Below are 22,124 nucleotides of genomic sequence, written 5' to 3' on the forward strand. Positions count from 1 at the left end.
AGTAGACATGTGGGAAATGTTGCTTATTAAGTATTTTGCATGACATATCTCTGTGATTTAAGGGTATAAAAATTCAAAGTTGGAAAATTGCTAAATTTTCAAAATTTTCGCCAAATTTCCATTTTTTTCTCAAATAAACGCAAGTTATATCGAATAAATTTTACCAATAACATGAAGTACAATACGTCACGAGAAAACAATGTCAGAATCGCCAAGATCCGTTGAAGCGTTCCAGAGTTATAATCTCATAAAGGGACAATGGTCAGAATTGTAAAAATTGGCCCGGTCATTAACGTGCAAACCACCCTCGGGGCTTAAGGGGTTAAAATACTTACCGATTGAGGTATTTCCCAGTTACCAGTCCACTCCTGGCCCACATGATATGAAAACAGCCTTGACGGATCACACAGGGGTTTATGTGTGGAGCAGAAGTCGCTTTCTCAATTCAAGTCTATGAAGACTCATTTTGGGTTCTCATACACTTCATTGGAAAAGAAGAGAAGACCCTTACAGTGTGAAATGGCAATGGGGTCACGTGGGTCAGAACAGGACTGAAGCAGCTCTGGAAGCCAGGGAAGAAGCAAATCAGTGAGCATTTTAATACACTAAGTGCTCATACAGACGTCCTTGAATCTCGGTCTATTGACAGAGCGCAATACACGGACTATCCGCGGGTCTTCCAACCTGAGCGTGATGGCTGGTTTGGAGACCCGCGACCAATTCGTGCATTATGGTCTGTGATCAAACCGAGATCCATAGATGTCTGTGTGAGTTCTTACAGTACAATACATACATAATAAGGAGGGGCTAGGTACGAAAAAATATTACTGAGACATCTTCTTATATGCTAGGTCTACGTAGGGCATTTGGAGCACCGAAACATAACCCAAAATGATATTAAAGGGCAGACTGTCACTTTATGTACCTTTTACATTGTTTGAGATGATACAGATTATGTGTTAAGATTTCCTAATACAGTAACGTGTCCGACCACATTAGAGAGAACCGATCAGCACTTTTTTGTTTAAACAAACAAATTGTAATTTTAAAGGATTACAAGCACCTATACAGAAATACCCCTACTTGCATATGTGAACATGTACTGGCAAGCGCCCTTTAAGGCTGCGTTCACACATTGCTGTCACTGTGGGATTTTTTTTTGCTGTAACTGAGGCAAACATACATAGTTTTTCAACAATTTAAAAAAAAAAATGCAGCAAAAATGTGGTTTTATCATGATCCCAACCTAAAAAGCTTATCACAATCGCAGCTTGGGAGAGGGCGACTGATAACGAGCTTAATGGCTTTTTCCAAAAGCAAGAAATGTGAATGCTGATCTGAAGCCACAATGAGATGCAGATACATGCACAGATGTCATCCAAGTGCTGACTGTATTTTACTGCTTAATGGCTAGGAGAGGCAAGACTTTTTCTTATAGAAGAAAAATGAATGCAACAAGGATTGTAAAACCTGAAATACAGAGCGAAAATGGATCCAGCGCACTGGAAAAAAAAAACATGAAACGTATTTCACATTTGAGAAAAAAAGGATGTGAAATCGGCCTAATGGATAGAAGATTGAAAGTCTTCATTACCACACTGATGTTAAAATTGGACCCACAGACCTATAATGGATGAAAACCGAACACGTCCTCATGCCTAAAAAAAAGACAATGAGTTTTTGACAGTGGGAAAATGCCCTAGATACACATGTAATCCACAAATTACTATATCAATAAAGTTTTATCATTGCCAAGTAGCAAAAAGTATCCAAATAAGGCAATTTCTTTAAAACACAACACACCAAAAAGACAAAAAATGCAGATGGAAAAATATGATAAAGAAGCATGTTAAAAATGCACTCAAAAGGCAATAAAAAAATGCAAGTAGCCAACTGTAGGTAATTACTGCTTTTTTGATGTTGCAGATTTTGTGCAGTATTTCTGCACCAAATACTCATTGTGGGAACGTAGCCTAAAAGATTTCTATAAATCACATCCTTTTTGCTGAAACTGTAAGAGTATGTTTCCATAGTCAGTAAACGCTGCGGATTGGACGCTGCGTACAGCTGCAGCATCCAGATGTTACAGCATAGTGGAGGGGATTTTATGAAATCCCATCTCCATTATGGGTGCACGGAGGCCTCCGGCTTCCCTGTGTAACCGGACATGCGTCGCGTCTTTCTAGACTGCAGCATGTATATTTATCTTGCGGAGACGCTCAGTCTCCGCAAGATAGATATCACCGTCCTATGTATAGGATGCGGTGATTCCGCATGGTTCAATGAACACATGCGGAATCAGCGCGTGAACAAAAGCCGGTAGCGCTTTGGATGGAGCTACGTTCAAAGCACTGCCAATCTGGACCGTGCAAACATACCCTGAGACGCTGCGTTTTTGAAGAAGCAAAAAAAAAGCAGCGTCAAAAACTTATCATGGGCACACAGCCTTAAAGGGGCTGTCCAGGACGATTTAATTTTTTTACTACGTGTCTAAGAACTAACAGGCAGGTAGTTGCTACCTACCTACTTTTACGCCCTGCACCAATGTCCACCAGCACAGAGCAGAGCGGAAGAGCGTAACTGCTGACATCATTCTCATTAACAGCCGGAAGTCACGCCTTGTCGGCAGATCAGCGGTGGAGAGGAAACACTGCTCTGCTGAAGTTGAGCAGCTAAATCCCTGTGCTGAGTGGAACAGGCAGGTAGTTGCCTTGACCACATCTCTCTGCATAAATTAAATTTTAATATTCACATTTTATCTCAAATGTTTAAGTCTCACCAGGACTCAAACTCATGTCTTTATGTTCTTAACACTAGCTATGAGCCTCAGCCCAAGATGAAAAAGATAGGAGAATTTGGTAACATTGAGATGTAATTCAGGCTGCGAACCCAGAATCAGATTATGCATGTACATTGTATATAGCAGTGTATTTATTTGTACTCGTATACTGAGATGAAGAAAAAGTCAAGATTTTTTTGTTCCTTTAAAATTCTAAACATAATAAAAAGCAATTGCAAAAATGTAATTTTATCTGTGAGTCTCCCCATGTCTCAACCCAACATTACAGGCAGGAGATAAAGCTACTGAGCCACAAGCTCTAATGATGTCACTAGGAGAATTTGGTGCACTTGATCTGTATTGCAGGCTCTGACTCCACAGGCAGATTATACTGAGACAGAGATACTTCTGTAGATAGCAATGTATTTTTATGTTTCTGTATTTAAGAGGGAGAATAAAATAATGTTTTCTTCCTATAAAATTACTAAAAAATAATGATAAGTAATTACAACAATATCAGTTTTAATTTGCTTTTTAAAAAAAAAAAAAAAAAAAAAAAACATTAACAATCTGACCCACACAACACAGCGATCAGATTATAATCAGTAAATGACGTAAACAAAAATCGCGTAATTGATATTTTTGGAGGAGGACACATGCAGAAAACAAAAACACAGTATTTATGCAATGTGTGGACATGGCCTTACAGACATCAAAAAGCCAGATGACATAGAGTGAAGCTACATACAGATGAGAAATTTCTGGCTGCTACGACTGTGAATGAAGAAATGAATGAAAGAACAAAAAATAAATCCACAGGTTCCAATTAGAGATGAGCAGGACATGGAGATGACGTTGTGCCAGCCCTGGCTAATCAAAACCCACACAGGGGACACCGGATGGTAAGAGATCTGAGGCGTCTCGTCCAGCAGTCAGGTACCGCTGACCTGCACGCTGCACCAGAGTCCTGTGAATCGATCCGCTCATCTCTAGGCCCAACGGTCCCGGATACAGCGGACAATCCCAGATTTGGGTCTATGCCCTGCAGTGTCTTTCAAGGAAAGCTCCCACGATCTATGAACAGCCAGCAGAGGGCGCCTCACCGCAAATGCAGGTAAATATAGGTCATTGACCTACTTTACCTTCATTCCCTGGGGTTTTGCAGGCAGGAGTAGCGTTGCATTAGCAGAACTCCTGGCTGCAAAATGTTTTAACCCCTTCAGAAGGATTTACATCGTTGGACTTTACAGATCCTCGGAAGGTATGTATATTGTTGGTTTATTATGTTTTTTTATTTACAGATCGAGGGTCTTCAGTGATTGGATTGGGCGTTAAATAAAATATTACAACAACCTTTGTTTTTATTTCATTAAAATAATTTTTAATGATGTGTTTGTGTTTTATTTAACCCTTTACTACAATTGGATTAATAATGGATAGGTGTCATAATTGACGCCTCTCCATTATTAATTAGGCTTCATGTCACCTTACAATAGCAAGGTGGCATTAACCCTTCATTACCCCATATCCCACCGCTACACGGGAATGGGAAGAGAGTGGCCAAGTGCCAGAATAGGCGCATCTTCCAGATGTGCCTTTTCTGGGGTGGCTGGAGGCAGGTGTTTTTAGCCAGGGGGGGGGGGCAATAACCATGGACCCTCTCCAGGCTATTAATATCTGCCCTCAGTCACTGGCTTTACTACTCTGGCAGAGAAAATTGCGCGGGAGTCCACGCCAATTTTTTCCGCCATTTAACCCTTAACCCTTATCCGGCTGAATAGGTACAATTGTAACTATTCCGTTTTAAAATTGCAATAACTTTTTTTTGAAAAGACGTAGAGGGCTGAAATTTCGTGACATCTCTACATTTTTGGTCCAGAATATATTGGCCAAATTTCAATAAAATATCTCCACCTGCTTCCGAGATAAGGGGTCGAGATCTTTTTGCATCCATAACAAGCTGCATAGGTACAAATGTACCTCATATATTTTGAATGAAGATAATGCAAGGGAAAAAGCATAAATTTTTTTTTAATGATAATGATATTTAACTATTATAAACAAGTAAAAAACTGTTCATTTACATTATAAAAGAAAATGTAAGAAACTTTTTTTATTGATTTTCTTTGCAAGTAATGCATGTTGGCTTTGCTACAGAGTGTTCATCGCAAATGGGTTTCACACAAACCACACAAGACTTTCTAGTCTTGCGTTGTTTTCGCCTCAGGTCTCTGCAGACATAGCAACTACCAACAACAGGGGAGGGTCCACGACTACCATGAGGTATTTTGGGGCCAGCTGCTGGCTGCGATGCTACCACAATGCATCGTCCAAGCACCATTTCTACTGCACCTCGAAGAAAATGGTTTCTCATTATCATTTTGTTTGTACTACGATCTTCAATTGCAATCATACACAGCTGATTTGCGAGATCTTTCAGGAACTTTCTTCGTTGATCCTTTGCCCTGAAGCTTGGATTGTGTTCTCTGTAGATGATGTAGGATGCTAACCCACTGACATCAATCATATTGTAGAAAAATGCCAAAGTCCAACGTGATGTTCGTCGTTTCACAGTGTACTCTCCCAACATTTTATCCATAACATCAACGCCACCTTTTGTTATGTTGTAGTATTTTATTATCTCTGGCTTGGCTGCTAGTGTCTCTTCAACTTCTCCCGTCATGTGCATAGATGATAGAAGCACGACTGATTTGTTCTTCTTTGGTACATATGAACAGACTGTTGCATCATGATTGTAGGCAAAATTTGTCGAGTATACAGGCCTTTCTTTGGCAGGCTGCATGTTGTTAGGTAGGAACCTTTTGTTTTTTCTCACTGTACCAACTAGTGTCATGTTCCAGGAGTTCAATACCTTAGCTAGTTCCATGGTTGTAAAGAAGTTATCGGTGGTGACATTTCTTCCAGAGCCTTTATACGAGCTCACTAGGTCCAATACTGTTCGTTCTCCAATGTTTACTTGTCGAGGACCATCAGTTGGTTTCCCAGTGTAGAGCTGACCTTGTAAAGGGTAGGCATTTGATGAGTCACAAGCCCAGAAAATCTTTATGCCATATTTAGCTGGTTTTGAAGGTATATACTGGGTAAATTTAGTATGACCTCTAAATGGAAATAATTGCTCGTCGACGGTGATACAATGATATGGCTTGTAGGCTCTCTCCAGATTACTGTTCAGCATTGTCCAGATGTCCCGTATTGGTGCAGCTTTATCTGTTTGCACACGTTCTGCACGTGTATTTTCGTTGTCAAACCTGATAAATCTGAGTATCATCTTGAAGCGGTCACGAGACATGGCTGCACGTATAAGAGGCAGAGCAGCAACATTCCACATTTCCTCCAGATTCTCTTTGTTGGCTCTGTGCACACCAGCAGCAATCAGTATGCCCAAAAATGCATGAAGTTCAGTTTCAGTAAATTGCTTGAATGTTTTTTGTGGTGGCCGTTTGGAAGAATCAGGAAAACGTTGTACCAGTTCGTTGTTGTAAGCATCACAAACTCTCTTGGCCTTTCGATTCGTTTCCCGTAATATGATGTCACATATCTCGGGAGTCATGATGGACTTGAATAGCTCTTTTGCTGTATATAGGTTGCTGATTGCTGCAGGGCCACCTCTTTGTCGTAGGACATTACGAGATTTTGTTTGTGCATTTGGCAGTGGATTACTGCACCATTGAGTTTCATCCTTAGCAGTCCAAATGTCGCCTGCACTTTGAGGCACAGAATCATCCTCAACACTTTCGTCTGATTCGTATTCATTTTCATGCTCTATGACCATTTCTTGTTCAATGTCTGAATCTTCTTCAGTAACATCCACTTGTGGTACATAGTTTTCATCATCAGATGGAACATATGGTTCATCCTCATGCTCAGAATCAGATTCTTCTAGCATTCGCATTATTTCGTCAGACGCAAATCTGTAAATATGAAAAAATGTAAAATAAATAATTTTCCGAAATACTACATTATTGGCTTTTCACAAAATTATACTAACCTGCAAACACGTTTTCTTGGATTATGGCGGAAACTAGATCCAGCATTACTATCACTCATGATGACTTGCTAGATGAATTTTGGCTTCGTATTTTGTGCTGAATATAAATAAAACATCGTAAAACAATATGTAGATACTAATTATTATCCATTTTTCGTATAAAAATTATACCTATAGTGATAAGTTTCATACAAAATATATGTAAGCCAAGTCCAGGCTGAAAGACAATTTGACTGTTCTGTCCCCACATAATGAGAATAAAGGTATAACTGGCTGTTAGATGCTGTGAGACTTTCCTACCTTCGTTTCCAAGAAATTGAAGACTTCACAAGCCTAGAAATGTGTGCTCACAGCAATGAGATGAACAGCAAAATGGCTAATGAGAGGAGGGAGGCAGGAAGACAAGTAGAAGCCACTCCCAGTTTGAATTAACTTAATTGACAGCAACATAAGTGACCAGTAACAACACTGAACAATAGATATCAGCATAACATTTGTAGCTGAATGAACTTTAGTTTCTGAAACCAAGTAAAGTCTTCCCACAGTGGAGGTATATGTGAAGGTACAATTGTACCTATGCAGCCTGTTAAGGTTGTAAAATTATGCAGCCTGACAAGGGTTAAATATAATAGCTACAACGGCCAAATTTTGCATAGACACACTACTGACATTAGTAGTATGGAATATGCAAAAAAAATGGTGATATGAGATGGTTTACTGTATGTAATCATGTCTCATATCATGTCGGGTTTAGGAAGGAGAAAGCAAAAGCCGGTAATTGAATTAGCAGCTTTAAAGCTGTCTCGCGCTGCATTAAATATAAATATATATATATAGGTGTCTCCCTGACATATATATATATATGTATATATACCTATTCTATGTGTATATATCTACTCTAATCTAACCTGTCAGTGTGATTTTACTGTTCTCTGCGCTGAATTACCGGCTTTTCAAAGGAGACCCGTGCGTAAAAATCGGACAGCAATACGGATGTCATACAGATGTGCGATAAAAAAATCGCATGACACTCACATGACACTCGCATGGCACTCGCAGACGTTACATCAGTTTTTTCGGTCCGTAAATCGGACCGTTTTTTTCTCACACAAGTGGAAAGGGGCCCTAACACACATTCTTAACTCCAGTTCTCAAGTTACCCCCAAAAGGTTATGGTATCAGGATCTTCCAAGTGTTGCCCAGTAATGGGCATATTCTCTCATTGCATGTGCCAAAATCATGACCTGTTTGGAGGTACTTGAGGACAGGAGTTGAGAACCACTGCTCTGGAGCACACGCTGGTGATAGACTCTTGTAGCTGCGGAGTGCTGAATGCAATTCCAGTTTTGTGACCTTTTACCTGACTGTTCTGGAGGAAACAAAATGTCATTATCTTGCAGGTTTCAGTTGTTTATGTGATGGCCAGGGGTCAAGCAAACCAAGGCCATAACAGTTCTTGCTTTGGAGCGCAATTAAATAACCCATATTGTATGACTCAATACAGTTCTCTTAGAAGAGGACTGAGCCTCGGATAAGTCCACACAGTGCAAGTTTGGGGACGTCTGTAATACATCTTTTTCTGTAGCCAAAACAGAAAGTAGACCTAGGAAAAAATGTTAAGGTGTGTGCACGCAATGTCTTTTACATGGTGAACCTCCGAGTTTTCCAAAAGTAAGATGCTTCAGGAAACACACAAGTTTTTTTTTCTTTTTTGTTTTTTTGCATTTTTTTCAACCTTTTTGACAGCTGTTGTTTTTTAGTGTTTTTCTTGTGTTTTGGGGTCATCTTATGGACTGACTTTTTCTAGTCTCTTTTTTATCTATTTAATAATGATGGTTTCTGAAGCAAAAATGCTGGAAAAACACTCAAAAAGATACCCAGGCGTCTTTTGAGCCTTCCCATTAAGGCTGGTTTCACACGTCGGTTTATTTCCGGTACCGGAGATATCCATGTGTCCGTGTGTGTAATACTTGCTGCACACGTGTGGCAACAGTGTGCCGCATCAGTACCACACGGATGGCCGCTGGGGAAGAAGCGCTACAGTAAGCGATGTCCCCTGCTTGTGGTGCTGAAGTCGGCTCTCATCATTCTCCCCTGCTCTTCCGGCGATTGGCTTGAGCAGAAGAGAATGATTAAAGTTAGAAATAAAGTCCGAGCGATGACAGCAGGTGGGGGCTTTTGTGACTCTTACTCCCATCATCCGACACCTGCTGCCGCTAATAACAGTGACAGAAAGAGCGGATGATCGGGGTATCTCTCGGCCGCCACCTGCGAGCTAATGAAATAAATTAATGAAAAACCCGACCTGGGTTCCCCCCTATTATCTTGAACAAACTAGGTAAAACTCACAGCTGGAGGATGCAACCCCCAGCTACAAAGCTTCAGCAAGGTTGGTTATCAAGAATAGAGGGGTCCCCACACTGTTTTTATAATTATTTAAATAAATCATTTAAAAAATGGCATAGGGTCCCCCAATTTTTGACAACCAGCCTTGCTAAAGCTCACAGCTGGGGGCTGGTATTCTCAGGCCGGTAAGGGGCGATGGATATTGCCTCCCCCAGCCTAAAAACAGCAGCCTGCAGCTGCCCAGAAAAAGCGCATCTTTTCTGGAAAAAAACAACTTGTTTATATATTCAGGCTTTTGAACTTTTTTAACCACTTGAGTTTTCCAAAAACGTCAAGCAGCTAAAAGAAGTGAGCTGACCATTCTTTGGGCATCTTCTGCTATGGTGCAGCTCTATAATTTATATGGGAAGGCTAAAAAATGTTTTTGGACTCCTGGTCATCTTTCTGAGTGTTTTTTAGGTGTTTTTACTCAAAAAATACTAACTGTGAATTTATTACCTAATGGATGTGAAAAATATCAGAAAATCATAGTAACATAGTAACATAGTAACATAGTTAGTAAGGCCGAAAAAAGACATTTGTCCATCCAGTTCAGCCTATATTCCATCATAATAAATACCCAGATCTACGTCCTTCTACAGAACCTAATAATTGTATAAATAATTCCTATTTTTATCGTCCATAAAAACTCTTTTCAGAAAACAACTAAGGGTATGTTTGCACTATGTCTATTTCTGGCATTTTTTGAGCGACTCTGCTCCTTAAAATGCCAGAAAATTTTATTGCTATTGAAAAACAACTTGCATACAGTACCAGCATTGTAAAAACAATGCACCACACCTTATCCACATATTGCAGAGTAAAATTTGTAGTGGAAATTGACCGCTATGCGGATTTTAAGAATATGGGCAGACCTAGTTTTTGAAGCGTATATTTTGAGCGGATCTGCTCAAAAAATGCAACAAATATCCAATTTAAAAAAAGCCTGAAAGATTTTCTATTCATTTCAATGTTACTCTTCTATGTAGAGGAGTTTTTGAGTTTTCTTTTTTACCACTTCTGGTTTTGAAAAACACCTGGTGGAAAAAATGTGCATGTCACTTCTTTGACGTGGATCCTAAACAACTTTTCTGAAACGCCTCAAAAACTCTTCAAAATTGGTCAAGCGATTTCCACTTAAAAACTTGTAGTTTTGAAATGCCTCAAAAAAATCTCCCGTCTATTGACTTAAAATTTCACAAAAACTTTCTCTGCTGCGAAAAACAGACTGAATGTGAACCCCCCCTAAAGCTGGGGCTACAATGCATCACCTGTGACAAGGTCACATTTTGCTAAGTGTCGCTGTGTAGTCTTAGGCCGGTTTCACACGTCAGTGCCTCTGGTACGTGTAGTGACATTCTTCTCACGTACCGGAAACACTGACACACGTAGACCCATTCAAATGAATGGGTCTATGCACATGTCAGCATACATCCCGCACATGTGCACACAGAGAACAGTGTACACTGTCCTCCGTGAGCACGGACGGCAGTGGGGAAGCAGCACTACTGTAAGCCTCTGTTCCCCTGCGTGTGGTGCTGAAGCCGGCCTTCATCCATTGTCCCCTGCTCTGGCGGCAGCAGTGTGAGCAGGAGACAATGAATGAAAGAAAAAAAAACGACGCCCTATATTTTACAACCAACAAGGCAAAACTCACAGGTGTGGACTGTTATTCTCAGACTGGTAAGGGGCCATGGAGATGGGCCCCCCACGCCTAAAAAAAGCAGCCCGCAGCTGCCCAGAAAAGGTGCATCTATTAGATGCACCATTTCTGGAAATTTCTTCCCACTGCCCTGTAGCGGTGGCATATGGGGGAATGAGGGGTTAATGTCACCTTCCTATTGTAAAATGAACTCTTCAGTGTGGGAAAATCATCTGGCATTTTTCCATGCTGAAGAGTTCATTTAGTTCAGGCCGCCAGGGAGCGCTGTTTCTGTGACCTCACCGCTATTCACCGAAGCTCTGCTCCCAGCATTTCATTTAATCACCAGTAGTTTACAGCCAGGAGCAGTTGCATTAGCAGAGCTCCCGGTTGTAAACTGTAAATTCCCGAAGATATGGATTACTGAGTGGGACTTGACTGTACGGCGGACAGGTATGGTATATTGTTAGGGTTTTTAATTTTATGACTTATTACAGGAGATTGATGGCTTCGCTTAGAATGGCAGAAGAATAAAGATGGAAAAACTTTATATATTGTTTTATTTCATTAAAAGACTTTTTTTCTTACAGTGTGTGTGTTTTATTAACCCTTTAACTACTCTAGGATTAGTAATAGATAGGTGTCTTATTGACACCTCTCCATTACTAAGCAGGCTTAATGTCACCTTGCAATAGCAAGGTGACATTAACCCCTCATTACCCCATATGCCAAGCTACAGGGCAGTGGGAAGAACCAGGCAAAGCTCCAGAATTGGTGCATCTAATAGATGCGACTTTTCTGGGCAGCTGCGGGCTGCTTTTTTGAGGCTGGGGTGGCCATATCTTTGGCCCCTTACCAGCCTGAGAATAGCAGCCCGCACCTGTGAGTTTTGCCTGGTTGGTTGTAAAATAAAGGGGGGACCCCACGTCGGTTTTTCTTTTATTCATTCTCTCTGAGCAGGGGAGAAGGCATGACAGCCGGCTTCAGCACCACACGACGGGGGACAGCGCTTACTGTAGCGCTGCTTCCTGGATCAAGTCAGTGTGGTACTGATGCAGCACATGGGTGGCACACTGCTGCCGCACGTGTGCCACATGGATGTGTCACACGGACCGTGTTTACCGGTACCGGAAATATCGGGATGTGTGAAACTGGCCTTAGGGTGCATGGACTGGCTGGTGACTGTCTGGATCAGAGCTTGATAGCTGCATAGAAATACATGAAACTTCCACACTCGGGTAGTTATAGCTGCCGGCCAGTCCAAGCACTGCATTCCGAACTTTGTTTGATTTATACATCCGTCTGACTGCACCCTTAGTGAGGATTCACATTCTGTAGATTTGTTGCAAAGATTTCTCGGCTGCTTCATTCATCTGAATGAAATCTCCAGATATACGTGTGCTTGCCTCCAAAACAATCCAATTCAAATAATGGAATTTTTGGTACAAAATCAACTCCGTGTAAATCCTACCTAAGGCCACGTGCACATGTTCAGTATTTGGTCAGTATTTTACATCAGTATTTGTAAGCCAAAACCAGGAGTGGGTGATAAATACAAAAGTGGGGACGTGTTTCTATTATACTTTTCCTCTGATTGTTCCACTCCTCATTTTGACTTACAAATACTGAGGTAAAATACTGACCCTATACCGAACATGTGAATGCATTGTGACCTAAGGGTATGTGCACACGACATTTTTTTCAGGCAGATTCCGCCTAGAACCTGCTTAAATTAAACCTTTAAAAAACGCCAAAAGGAGTGAACATATGCACTGCAATGTAAAAACGACTTGCTGTGCATATGTTCCGCCTTTGGTCACTTCTTTTAATTGCTTCAGCCACTCTTTTAGGCCTCCTTCACGTGTTCGAGTTTGCAGAAAGCGTGGCATCCGTTTTTTATCATGGATGCCACACGTACCCATTATAGCCAATGTTGCTGTGGTCATATCCGTGTTTACACAGACCTTGTGTCCATGCAAACCACACGGAGACATGTCTGTTTTTACCACTGGCACAGTTGACAAGTCTACTGGTCTGTGTAAAACACATACGTTTTGTCATTCATGTGCTGTACATGTTTAACATTGAAACGTATAGGAGAAACTTTGTAACTGATTTTTCTTAAGCCACACCGGAAAAAAATGGATGCCATACTGATCCAACTCACTTATGAAACCGATACTGTTTTTTTCTGGTACCGTTTTTTTTACTGTATATAGAATTTTTTTTTTTAAATGTCGGTGGCAAAGCCAACATTAAGAGAAAGACGCCAAATAAAAAGCTTCAGAAAAAACACCATTAGCATATTCCTGAAGCATGTTCTACTTAAAAAATAATGCAGGAAGGCCAGCATCTAAATGACGCCGTGTGTTCTTATGTTACGTTCCCATAATGAGCTTTTGGTGAGTTATCGTGCTGCAGAATTTCTCCACTTATTTATATGAGGTTACTTTCACTTTTTCATTGTATTTTTGTGTGCGTTTCTTTACATGCATTTTTATTGCGTTTTTTTATGTTACGCTTTTTGTCTCTTGTTTTTGTGTCGTTGTTTTTTATACTTCCTGGTATTTTGCTTTGACCAAACTTTATTGACATACTTGGGTATGGAACGCACTAAAAACACATGTGCAATTTTAGCCTGCACATTTTCTACATCTAATGTAACTCTATGGAGAAAATCCACACATAAAACTCAGTGTACCAACAAGAGACGCTGACATGCTGCGGACTGGAAACAAGCACCAAAGGTCAGTTTATGCTGAGTAAGGGCAGTCTCACACGTCCACATAATTCTGGTACCGCTCATTTACAGTAATGAATATGCGGCTCCACCCCTATGGGAGGTGGAGCCGCATATTCATGAATGTAATGGGCGGCCCCACGTGACCGCTCATACAGTAGAAGGTGCGGCCAGGACAGGAAGCAGCGCCAGTGAGGGAGCGAGCCGGGTGAGTATTTTAACAACAGCGGGGGGCGCACAGGGGGTGGGCACATGGAGCTTTATTTTAAACATGATTATTCATATCTTCTCTACAGCAAACGCTGCTGCAGGGAAGATATGAATCGCGGCTTCAGCACCAGTCGGGGGGACAGCGCTTACAGTAGCGCTGTCTCCTGTCCTACCGTGTGCGGTACGTGTTTTACACAGACCCATTAAAGTCAATGGGTCCATGCGCTCCCACGAACACTGACATGTCTCCGTGTTTGGCACACGGAGACACGGTCCACAAAAAATCAATGACATCTGCACAGATGCATTGATTTTTATGTGTCTACGTGTGTCAGTGTCTCCGGTACGTGAGGAAACTGTCACCTCACGTACCGGAGCCACTGACGTGTGAAACCGGCCTAAAATAATAGCACAGCAGGAAGGAGATCCTATAGATCCCATCCACTTGCTTGGAACTATAAGATGCTGCGTTTTTGACGCAGCAAAAACACGCAGCATCAAAAACACACCAAAAACTCATTGTGTGAACCTAGCCCAAGGGTATGTGCACACATTTTTTCAGGCAGATTCCACATAGAACTTGCCTTAAAAAAGCCCCAAAAAATGAACACATACCCTGCAATGTAAAAACAGCTTGCTGTGCATATGTTCAGTCCTTTGTCACTTCTTTTATCTGCTTCAGCCACTACCTTATATATAGAAATTTAAAAAAAAAAGATGTTGATGGCAAAGCCAACGCAAGTACGGCAGAAAAATTGCCAAAGATGATGCTTAAAAAAACACTGTCAGCGTTTTCCTGAACTGTGTTCTGCTTCTTAAAACCATGCAGGTACTCCAGTGTCTAAAATACAATGCAGGTTTCAACTGCATTATTCACCCTTTGTGGTAAGTTCACACTAGGTGTTTTTTCAGCATTTTTTTCGGCAGCTAAACCTGATCTCTTGGCGGAAAAGAAGCTGCAGAAAAAAGATGCATGTTTTCTTTGTTTTTTTCATGCTTTTTTGCTGTTTTTGTTGTGCGTTTTTTACTGCGGTTTTTGCATGTTAAATTTGTCTCTTGTGCATGCAGATAAAGGAAAAAAAAAGTCTTATTCTATAGAATCAGGTTTTGGCACACAAAAAAGCAGCAAAACCTGACACCTGCGTTTTTGGTGTTTTTTCAGGGTTTTTTCACCATCCACTCATTTCAATGAGTGAAACACGCTGAAAGAAGTGACATGCTCCAAAGGGCAAAAAACCATGCAAAGCACAAAATCCTGGTGACAAAAACAATCTGTGTGCAAGAAAATGTGCATAAAAAAGGCATCAAAGAAACGCTGCAAAAACACCTAGTGTGAACTTGGCCTTGCAATGCTAGTCGCTTGAAAGCTGAATAAAATTCAGTGCTAAATCCGTCAGTAACATACGAAGAATAAGTGAATTTGCACAATATATATATATATTATATACATATATTTATATAGTCATACATCTAAGTGCATGAGATTTACTGTATGACAGATCTTACAATTATTTCATTGCTTGGGGTAAACATGTCAATTTATGGTTAAACCATGTATACAGCAAACATATGTGGACATGTTTATGTGGAAATAAGAGGATAGCCAGAAGGTGGCAGGATACACCAGGAGGGGGCAGGAGAGAGAAGGATAACTCTCAGCATGTTCTGCTCCGCTTTCCTACCAGTCTAACCAGCTAGGTTGGGTGGTAATTAGGATTAAGGTGACCAAACATAGGATGTCAGCGAGCAGTCATCAGTGTAGGGACCTTGTTACTCCTGACCTCGGCAGAGAATATATAAAAAAGCCTGAGCGTATATACATATGCTGTATGGCTAGCTATACTTGATTTTGAAGCAATGCTGTGAAATAAAGCCGTCCAGATTTGCTGCTTGCATTTCTGTTGCGGCAGCGCAATACTTCACATCAGATAGTGACTTATAGCATAGCCCCATCTAATGGGTCATTTACATTGGATATTTAGTAAATGGAGCAGCAGCTGACAAACTCGCTGGACAGATGTCAAAGAAGAATATCCAAGGAAATTAGGTTGGACACAGTTTATATATGAGATATGTAGGCAGAGATCATCTGGTACTTACTTTGGGTGCAGAACAGGCCTGTCCAGCCGGGGGTACATTTACATTCCCCATCATACGCACTACACTCCGCATCATTGTGGCAGTTACATGTGTGGATACAGTCTGGACCCCAGAGGCCAGTGGGGCATTCTGGAAAAAAAAATGTAACACCGTATCCTTCCTTTAATACCATTTTATATTTCTAGAACGCCTGTGCAAATGTTTTCTCCTGCTGCGAGGATTTTGATAATTCACGTCCCCCAAAAATTAGTATAGGTCTAACGGCACCAATACCTAGAATTTTCTGTAGATTTTCTCTAGCTTATTGCCAGCACTGCGACTAACAGAAAGATTATTATTTAAGTCAATTAGAGTAGATTGGAGATCAGGTCAGCGTCTGCGGCGAGTGCTGTATCTTATATAACATGTAATTGAATTGTATCGCTAGGCGGGATATGCTGGCGCCACAGCAAGGAATTACATTACCATATAGTATCTCTTCTCACCGAAAAGAACTCAATATAAGGACGGCAGAGTTTCTGCTACTACACACGGTCTTATGTTCCAATAAAACACTAATTTCATACTGATATAAGGTGACCAGGACGAGGTCCACACTGCATCTCTACACATAGCCTACAGTAGAGGTTGGGAGCTTTCCTCCACGTATACTTACAACCAGACCGAGGCCAAAAGTGAGTTCTTTCAGCCTCTGTCTAGCCGGTATGAGCCTCCATACTATTTACCGGCAGATAGCACATTCCTATACAGAGGGCCAATGCAAAGGAATGTACGGTATATATGTGATATCGGTTTCCTTAGGGCAGGTGCAGACGACCGTTTTCTCCACATCCAAGAAAATCAGTCCAATTATGCTAATTACAGTCGATCACATTTTCTCAGAAGTGGAGGAAAAAAAAAAGTTTCTCCACCTCCTCTATAATGTCAGTCCATGAAAATTGGACCACACTTGGATGTCATCCGAGTGCGGTCCGATTTTTTTTCCATTGACCCATAGAATTGAATGGGCAAGTGCCATCCAACTCATGGAGGCAAATTGTGCACGCTCCAGAAAAAAAATCGAACACATGCACAGCCCCATAGTATAAGATGGGGAAGTGAGTTATCTGTCAAAAGCATGGGAAACACTCATCTGAGTGATATAATTGCGTGCATTAACCCTAATGGCTCATACCTCCCTAGTACAGTGCCTTGCGAAAGTATTCGGCCTCCTTGAACTTTTCAACCTTTTCCCACATATCATGCTTCAAACATAAAGATACCAAATGTAATTTTTTGGTGAAGAATCAATAACAAGTGGAACACAATTGTGAAGTTGAACGAAATTTATTCGTTATTTTAAATTTTTGTGGAAATTGAAAAACTGAAAAGTGGCGAAGTCAAAGTCCAGACCTCAATCCAATCGAGAATCTGTGGAAAGAGCTGAAAACTGCTGATCACAAACGATCTCCATCAAACCTCACTGAGCTCGAGCTGTTTGCCAAGGAAGAATGGGCAAGAATTTCAGTCTCTCGATGAACAAAACTGATAGAGCCATACCCCAAGTGACTTGCAGCTGTAATCGCAGCAAAAGGTGGCACAACAACGTATTAAGTTAAGGGGGCCGAATAATGTTGCACGCACTACTTTTCAGTTTATTGAATTTCCACAAAAATTTTAAATAACCAATAAATTTCATTCAACTTCACAATTGTGTTCCACTTGTTGTTGATTCTTCACCAAAAATTTACATTTGGTATCTTTATGTTTGAAGCATGATATGTGGGAAAAGGTTGAAAAGTTCAAGGGGGCCGAATACTTTCACAAGGCACTGTATATGCACCCAACAATGGCCAAAGACCATAGCGTGCCCTTAGCCTAAGTGTAACTTACCATCAGAGCAGTCACTGCCGATCCAGCCAGGGTAGCACTGACACGAGCCATCAATGGGGTTGCAGGTTGCATTGTTGCTGCATATACAGAATTCTGCACAACTCCGACCATATCTTCCACTAGGGCAAACTTTAATAAAAGAAGAGCACAATTAATGCACATTAACGCTGCAAATCCAATCTCCTAGGTACAGTATATGATGCACCAATATAGTGACTGGGAACAGGCAACTTTTGTCTGACAACCGATTGCTGGTAGTTGTAGTTGCACTGCAGCTTGTCCTCCATGCCCATTTTCTATAACAAACATGTACAAAACAGTAGAAGAAGTCCCATCCGTGGAACATCATTCCTCTGCTTAGGACCCCCTTTTCTATAAGTCATTCTCATTATTCAGACACCTCTGTGCACCGTAAAATCTCATCTCTCATAAAACAGGCATGGCAGATATGGGAGTTTGTAAAAGGTTAAAGCAGTTGGCATTATGTGCCCCCAAGCTACAGGCTGCTTTGCCTACGTGTTACAAGCCCTCAGACAGTTAGAGAGCTTACAAACACTGATTGGGAAAGGCTGTGATCAGCACACATGCTACGTATACATCGTAATTTACAGGAGCTATGAGCTCTTTGAAACGAAGCTAAACTTTTTATTATCATTTCATTATTGATCAGCCTTTGTAAAGTTATGATTCTTTGTAATATACAGTGGGGAAGAAAAGGATTTAGTCAGTGACCAATTATGCAAATTCTCCCACTTAAAAAGATGAGAGAGGCCTGTAATTGACATCATAGGTAGACCACAATTATGAGAGTCAAAATGAGAAAACAAATCCAGAAAATCACCTTGTCTGATTTGGCAAGATTTTTTTTTTAAATATGGAGGAAAAAAAGTATTTGGTCACCTAAAAACATGCAAGATTTCTGTCTCTCTCAGACCTGTAACTTCTTCATTAAGAGTCTCCTCTTTCCTCCACTCATTACCTGTAGTAATCGCACCTGTTTGAACTTGTTATCAGTATGAAAGACACCTGTCCACATCCTCAAACAGTCTGACTCCAAACTCCACTATGGTGAAGACCAAAGAGTTGTCAAAGGACATCAAAAACAAAATTGTGACCCTGCACCAGGCTGGGAAGACTGAATCTGAAAAAGGCAACAGCTTGGTGTGATGAAATCAACTGTGGGAGCAATAATAAGAAAATGGAAGACATACAAGACCACAGATAATTTCCTTTGATCTGGAGCTCCACGCAAGATCTCCCCCCATGGGGTCAAAATGATCACAAGATCAGTGAGCAAAAATCACAGAACCACACCGCGGGACCTAGTGAATGACCTGCATAGAGCTGGGACCATCATAACAAAGGCTACCATCAGTAACACACTATGCCGCCAGGGACTCAGATCCTGCAGTGCCAGACGTGTCTCCCTGCTTAAGCCAGTACATGTCCGGGCCCGTCTGAAGTTTGCTAGAGAGCATTTGGATTATCCAGAAGAGTATTGGGAGAATGTCATATGGTCCGATTAAACCAAAGTAGAACTGTGAAGCATGGGGGAGGCAACATCATGCTTTGGGGCTGTTTCTCTGCAAAGGGACCAGGACGACTGCTCCGTGTACATGAAAGAATGAATGAAGCCATGTATCATGAGATTTTGAATGCAAACCTCCTTCCATCAGCAAGGGCATTGAAGATGAAACGTGGATGGGTCTTTCAGCATGATAATGATCCCAAGCACCCCACCAGGACAATGAAGGAGTGGCTTCGTAAGAAGCATATGAAGGTCCTGGAGTGGCTTAGTCACTCTCCAGATCTCAACACCATAGAAATCCTTTGGAGAGAGTTGAAAGTCTGTGTTGCCCAGTGACAGGCCCAAAACATCACTGCTCTAGAGGAGATCTGCCTGGAGGACTGGGCCAACATACCACCAACAGTGTGTACCAAACCTTATGAAGACTTACAGAAAACGTTTGACCTCTGTCATTGCCAACAAAGGATATATAACAAAATATTGAGATGAACTTTTATTAATGACCAAATACTTATTTTCCACCATAATTTGCCAAATAAATCTTGCCAAATCAGACAAGGTGATTTTCTGGATTTGTTTTCTCATTTTCACTCTCATAGTTGTGGTCTACCTATGATGTCAATTACAGGCCTCTCTGATCTTTTTAAGTGGAAGAATTTGCACAATTGGTGGCTGACTAAATACTTTTTTTCCCCACTGTACATTATGACCTTATTTTGCTTCGTCCCATCTTTAACACCATCCTGTAAGTGCTGGCTTGTCTGTATAGCCCATTGTGTCATAAGGCCCCCATACACTTTAGACTAAGGGTACCGTCACACAGTGGCACTTTTGTCGCTACGACGGTACGATTCGTGACGTTCCAGCGATATCCATACGATATCGCTGTGTCTGACACGCAGCAGTGATCAGGGATCCTGCTGAGAATCGTACGTCGTAGCAGATCGTGTGGAACTTTCTTTCGTCGCTGGATCTCCCGCTGTCATCGCTGGATCGGTGTGTGTGACACCGATCTAGCGATGCGTTCGCTTGTAACCAGGGTAAACATCGGGTTACTAAGCGCAGGAACGCGCTTAGTAACCCGATGTTTACCCTGGCTACCAGCGTAAATGTAAAAAAAAACAAACAGTACATACTTACATTCCGGTGTCCATCAGGTCCCTTGCCGTCTGCTTCCCCACTCACTGACTGCTGGCCGTAAAGTGAAAGCAGAGCACAGCGGTGACGTCACCGCTGTGCTGTGCTTTCACTTTACGGCCGGCAGTCAGTGAGTGCGGGAAGCAGACGGCAAGGCACAGACACCGGAATGTAAGTATGTACTGTTTGTTTTTTTTACGCTGGTAACCAGGGTAAACATCGGGTTACTAAGCGCGGTCCTGCGCTTAGTAAACCGATGTTTACCCTGGTTACCCGGGGACCTCGGCATCGTTGGTCGCTGGAGAGCTGTCTGTGTGACAGCTCTCCAGCGACCACACTACGACTTATCAACGATCACGGCCAGGTCGTATCGCTGGTCGTGATCGTAGGTAAATCGTATAGTGTGACGGTACCCTAAAACTGGAGTCACACATAATGATATCGTTAACGATATCGTTGCAACGTCACGCTTTTGGTGACGTAGCAACGATCCCGCTAATGATCTCATTATGTGTGACAGTGACCAACGATCGGGCCCCTGCTGGGAGATCATTGGTCGTTGGGGAATGATCAGGACGATTTTTTGGTCGCTGATCACCCGCTGTCATCGCTGGATTGGCGTGTGTGACGATGTGACGTGTGTGCAGGGCCACGCTTAGTAACCTGATATTTACCCTGGTTACCATTGTAAAAGTTAAAAAAAAACAGTACATACTCACATTCTGATGTTCACGTCCCCCGGCGTCCACAGGGTTAAAACTGCTTTCGGCAGGAGCACTGCTAATGCAAGCGCTGCTGCCGATAGCTTCCCTGCACTGACTGTGTCAGCGCCGGCCGTAAAGCAGAGCACAGCGGTGACGTCACCGCTGTTACTGCCGGCGCTGACACAGTCAGTGCAGGGAAGCTATCGGCAGCAGCGCGTGCATTAGCAGCGCTCCTGCCGAAAGCAGTTTTAACCCTGTGGACGCCGGCGGGGGACGTGACAGACATCAGAATGTGAGTATGTAGTGTTTTTTTTTTAACTTTTACAATGGTAACCAGGGTAAATATCGGGTTACTAAGCGCGGCCCTGCACTTAGTAACCCGATGTTTACCCTGGTTACCCGGGTGCTGCAGGGGGACTTCGGCATCGTTGAAGACAGTTTCAACGATGCCGAAGTCGTTCCCCTGATCGTTGGTCACTGGAGAGAGCTGTCTGTGTGACAGCTCCCCAGCGACCACACAACGACTTACCAACGATCACGGCCAGGTCGTATCGCTGGTCGTGATCGTTGGTAAGTCGTTTAGTGTGACTAAAGCTTAAGATCAGACAAACTCATCAATATTGTCAGCTCAATGTGTTTGTGGGCCCTCGGCAGATAATTGTTGGGGAAGATAAGGATCTGAGATATCTGATTTCAAAATGTGAGTATTTGTGACTGCTCGGAGATTTAGTTTTCATCTCCTCAGCTGAATGATTTACAGCTACTAGCTAGGCTGAGTACATGTGGGGGTTGCCTGGTTGCTAGGGAATCCCCACATGTAATCAAGCTGGCTAGTAGCTGTAAATCATTTGGCTGCCGCAATGAAAACTAAATCTCCGAACACTAACAAATGCTTGGAGACCACCCGAGTGTGCTCGGGAAAACCCGAGCAACGAGTACACTCAATCATCACTACTAAGCACACATTAGTGTTTCTGTGCGCAGCGTATTATCTGCATGCGCAAATGCATGCCAAAAC

General features: G+C 42.0%; 1 protein-coding gene across 10 annotated transcripts in view; it reads right to left on the reverse strand.

The window, feature by feature from the left end:
• Positions 1 to 22,124, reverse strand: part of MEGF11 (multiple EGF like domains 11) — a 739,878-nt gene that overhangs the window by 60,629 nt on the left and 657,125 nt on the right. For all 10 annotated transcript variants that reach the window (XM_069766385.1, XM_069766388.1, XM_069766379.1 and 7 more), the window contains exons 16-17: positions 17,738 to 17,866; positions 15,866 to 15,994 (exon numbers count right to left, since the gene is read on the reverse strand). In XM_069766385.1, the coding sequence (XP_069622486.1) occupies positions 15,866 to 15,994; positions 17,738 to 17,866 (258 nt within the window). The remainder of the gene's footprint in view (positions 1 to 15,865; positions 15,995 to 17,737; positions 17,867 to 22,124) is intronic.

Source organism: Ranitomeya imitator, chromosome 4 (genome assembly GCF_032444005.1).
Source record: "Ranitomeya imitator isolate aRanImi1 chromosome 4, aRanImi1.pri, whole genome shotgun sequence".
NCBI classification, from domain to species: domain Eukaryota; kingdom Metazoa; phylum Chordata; class Amphibia; order Anura; family Dendrobatidae; genus Ranitomeya; species Ranitomeya imitator.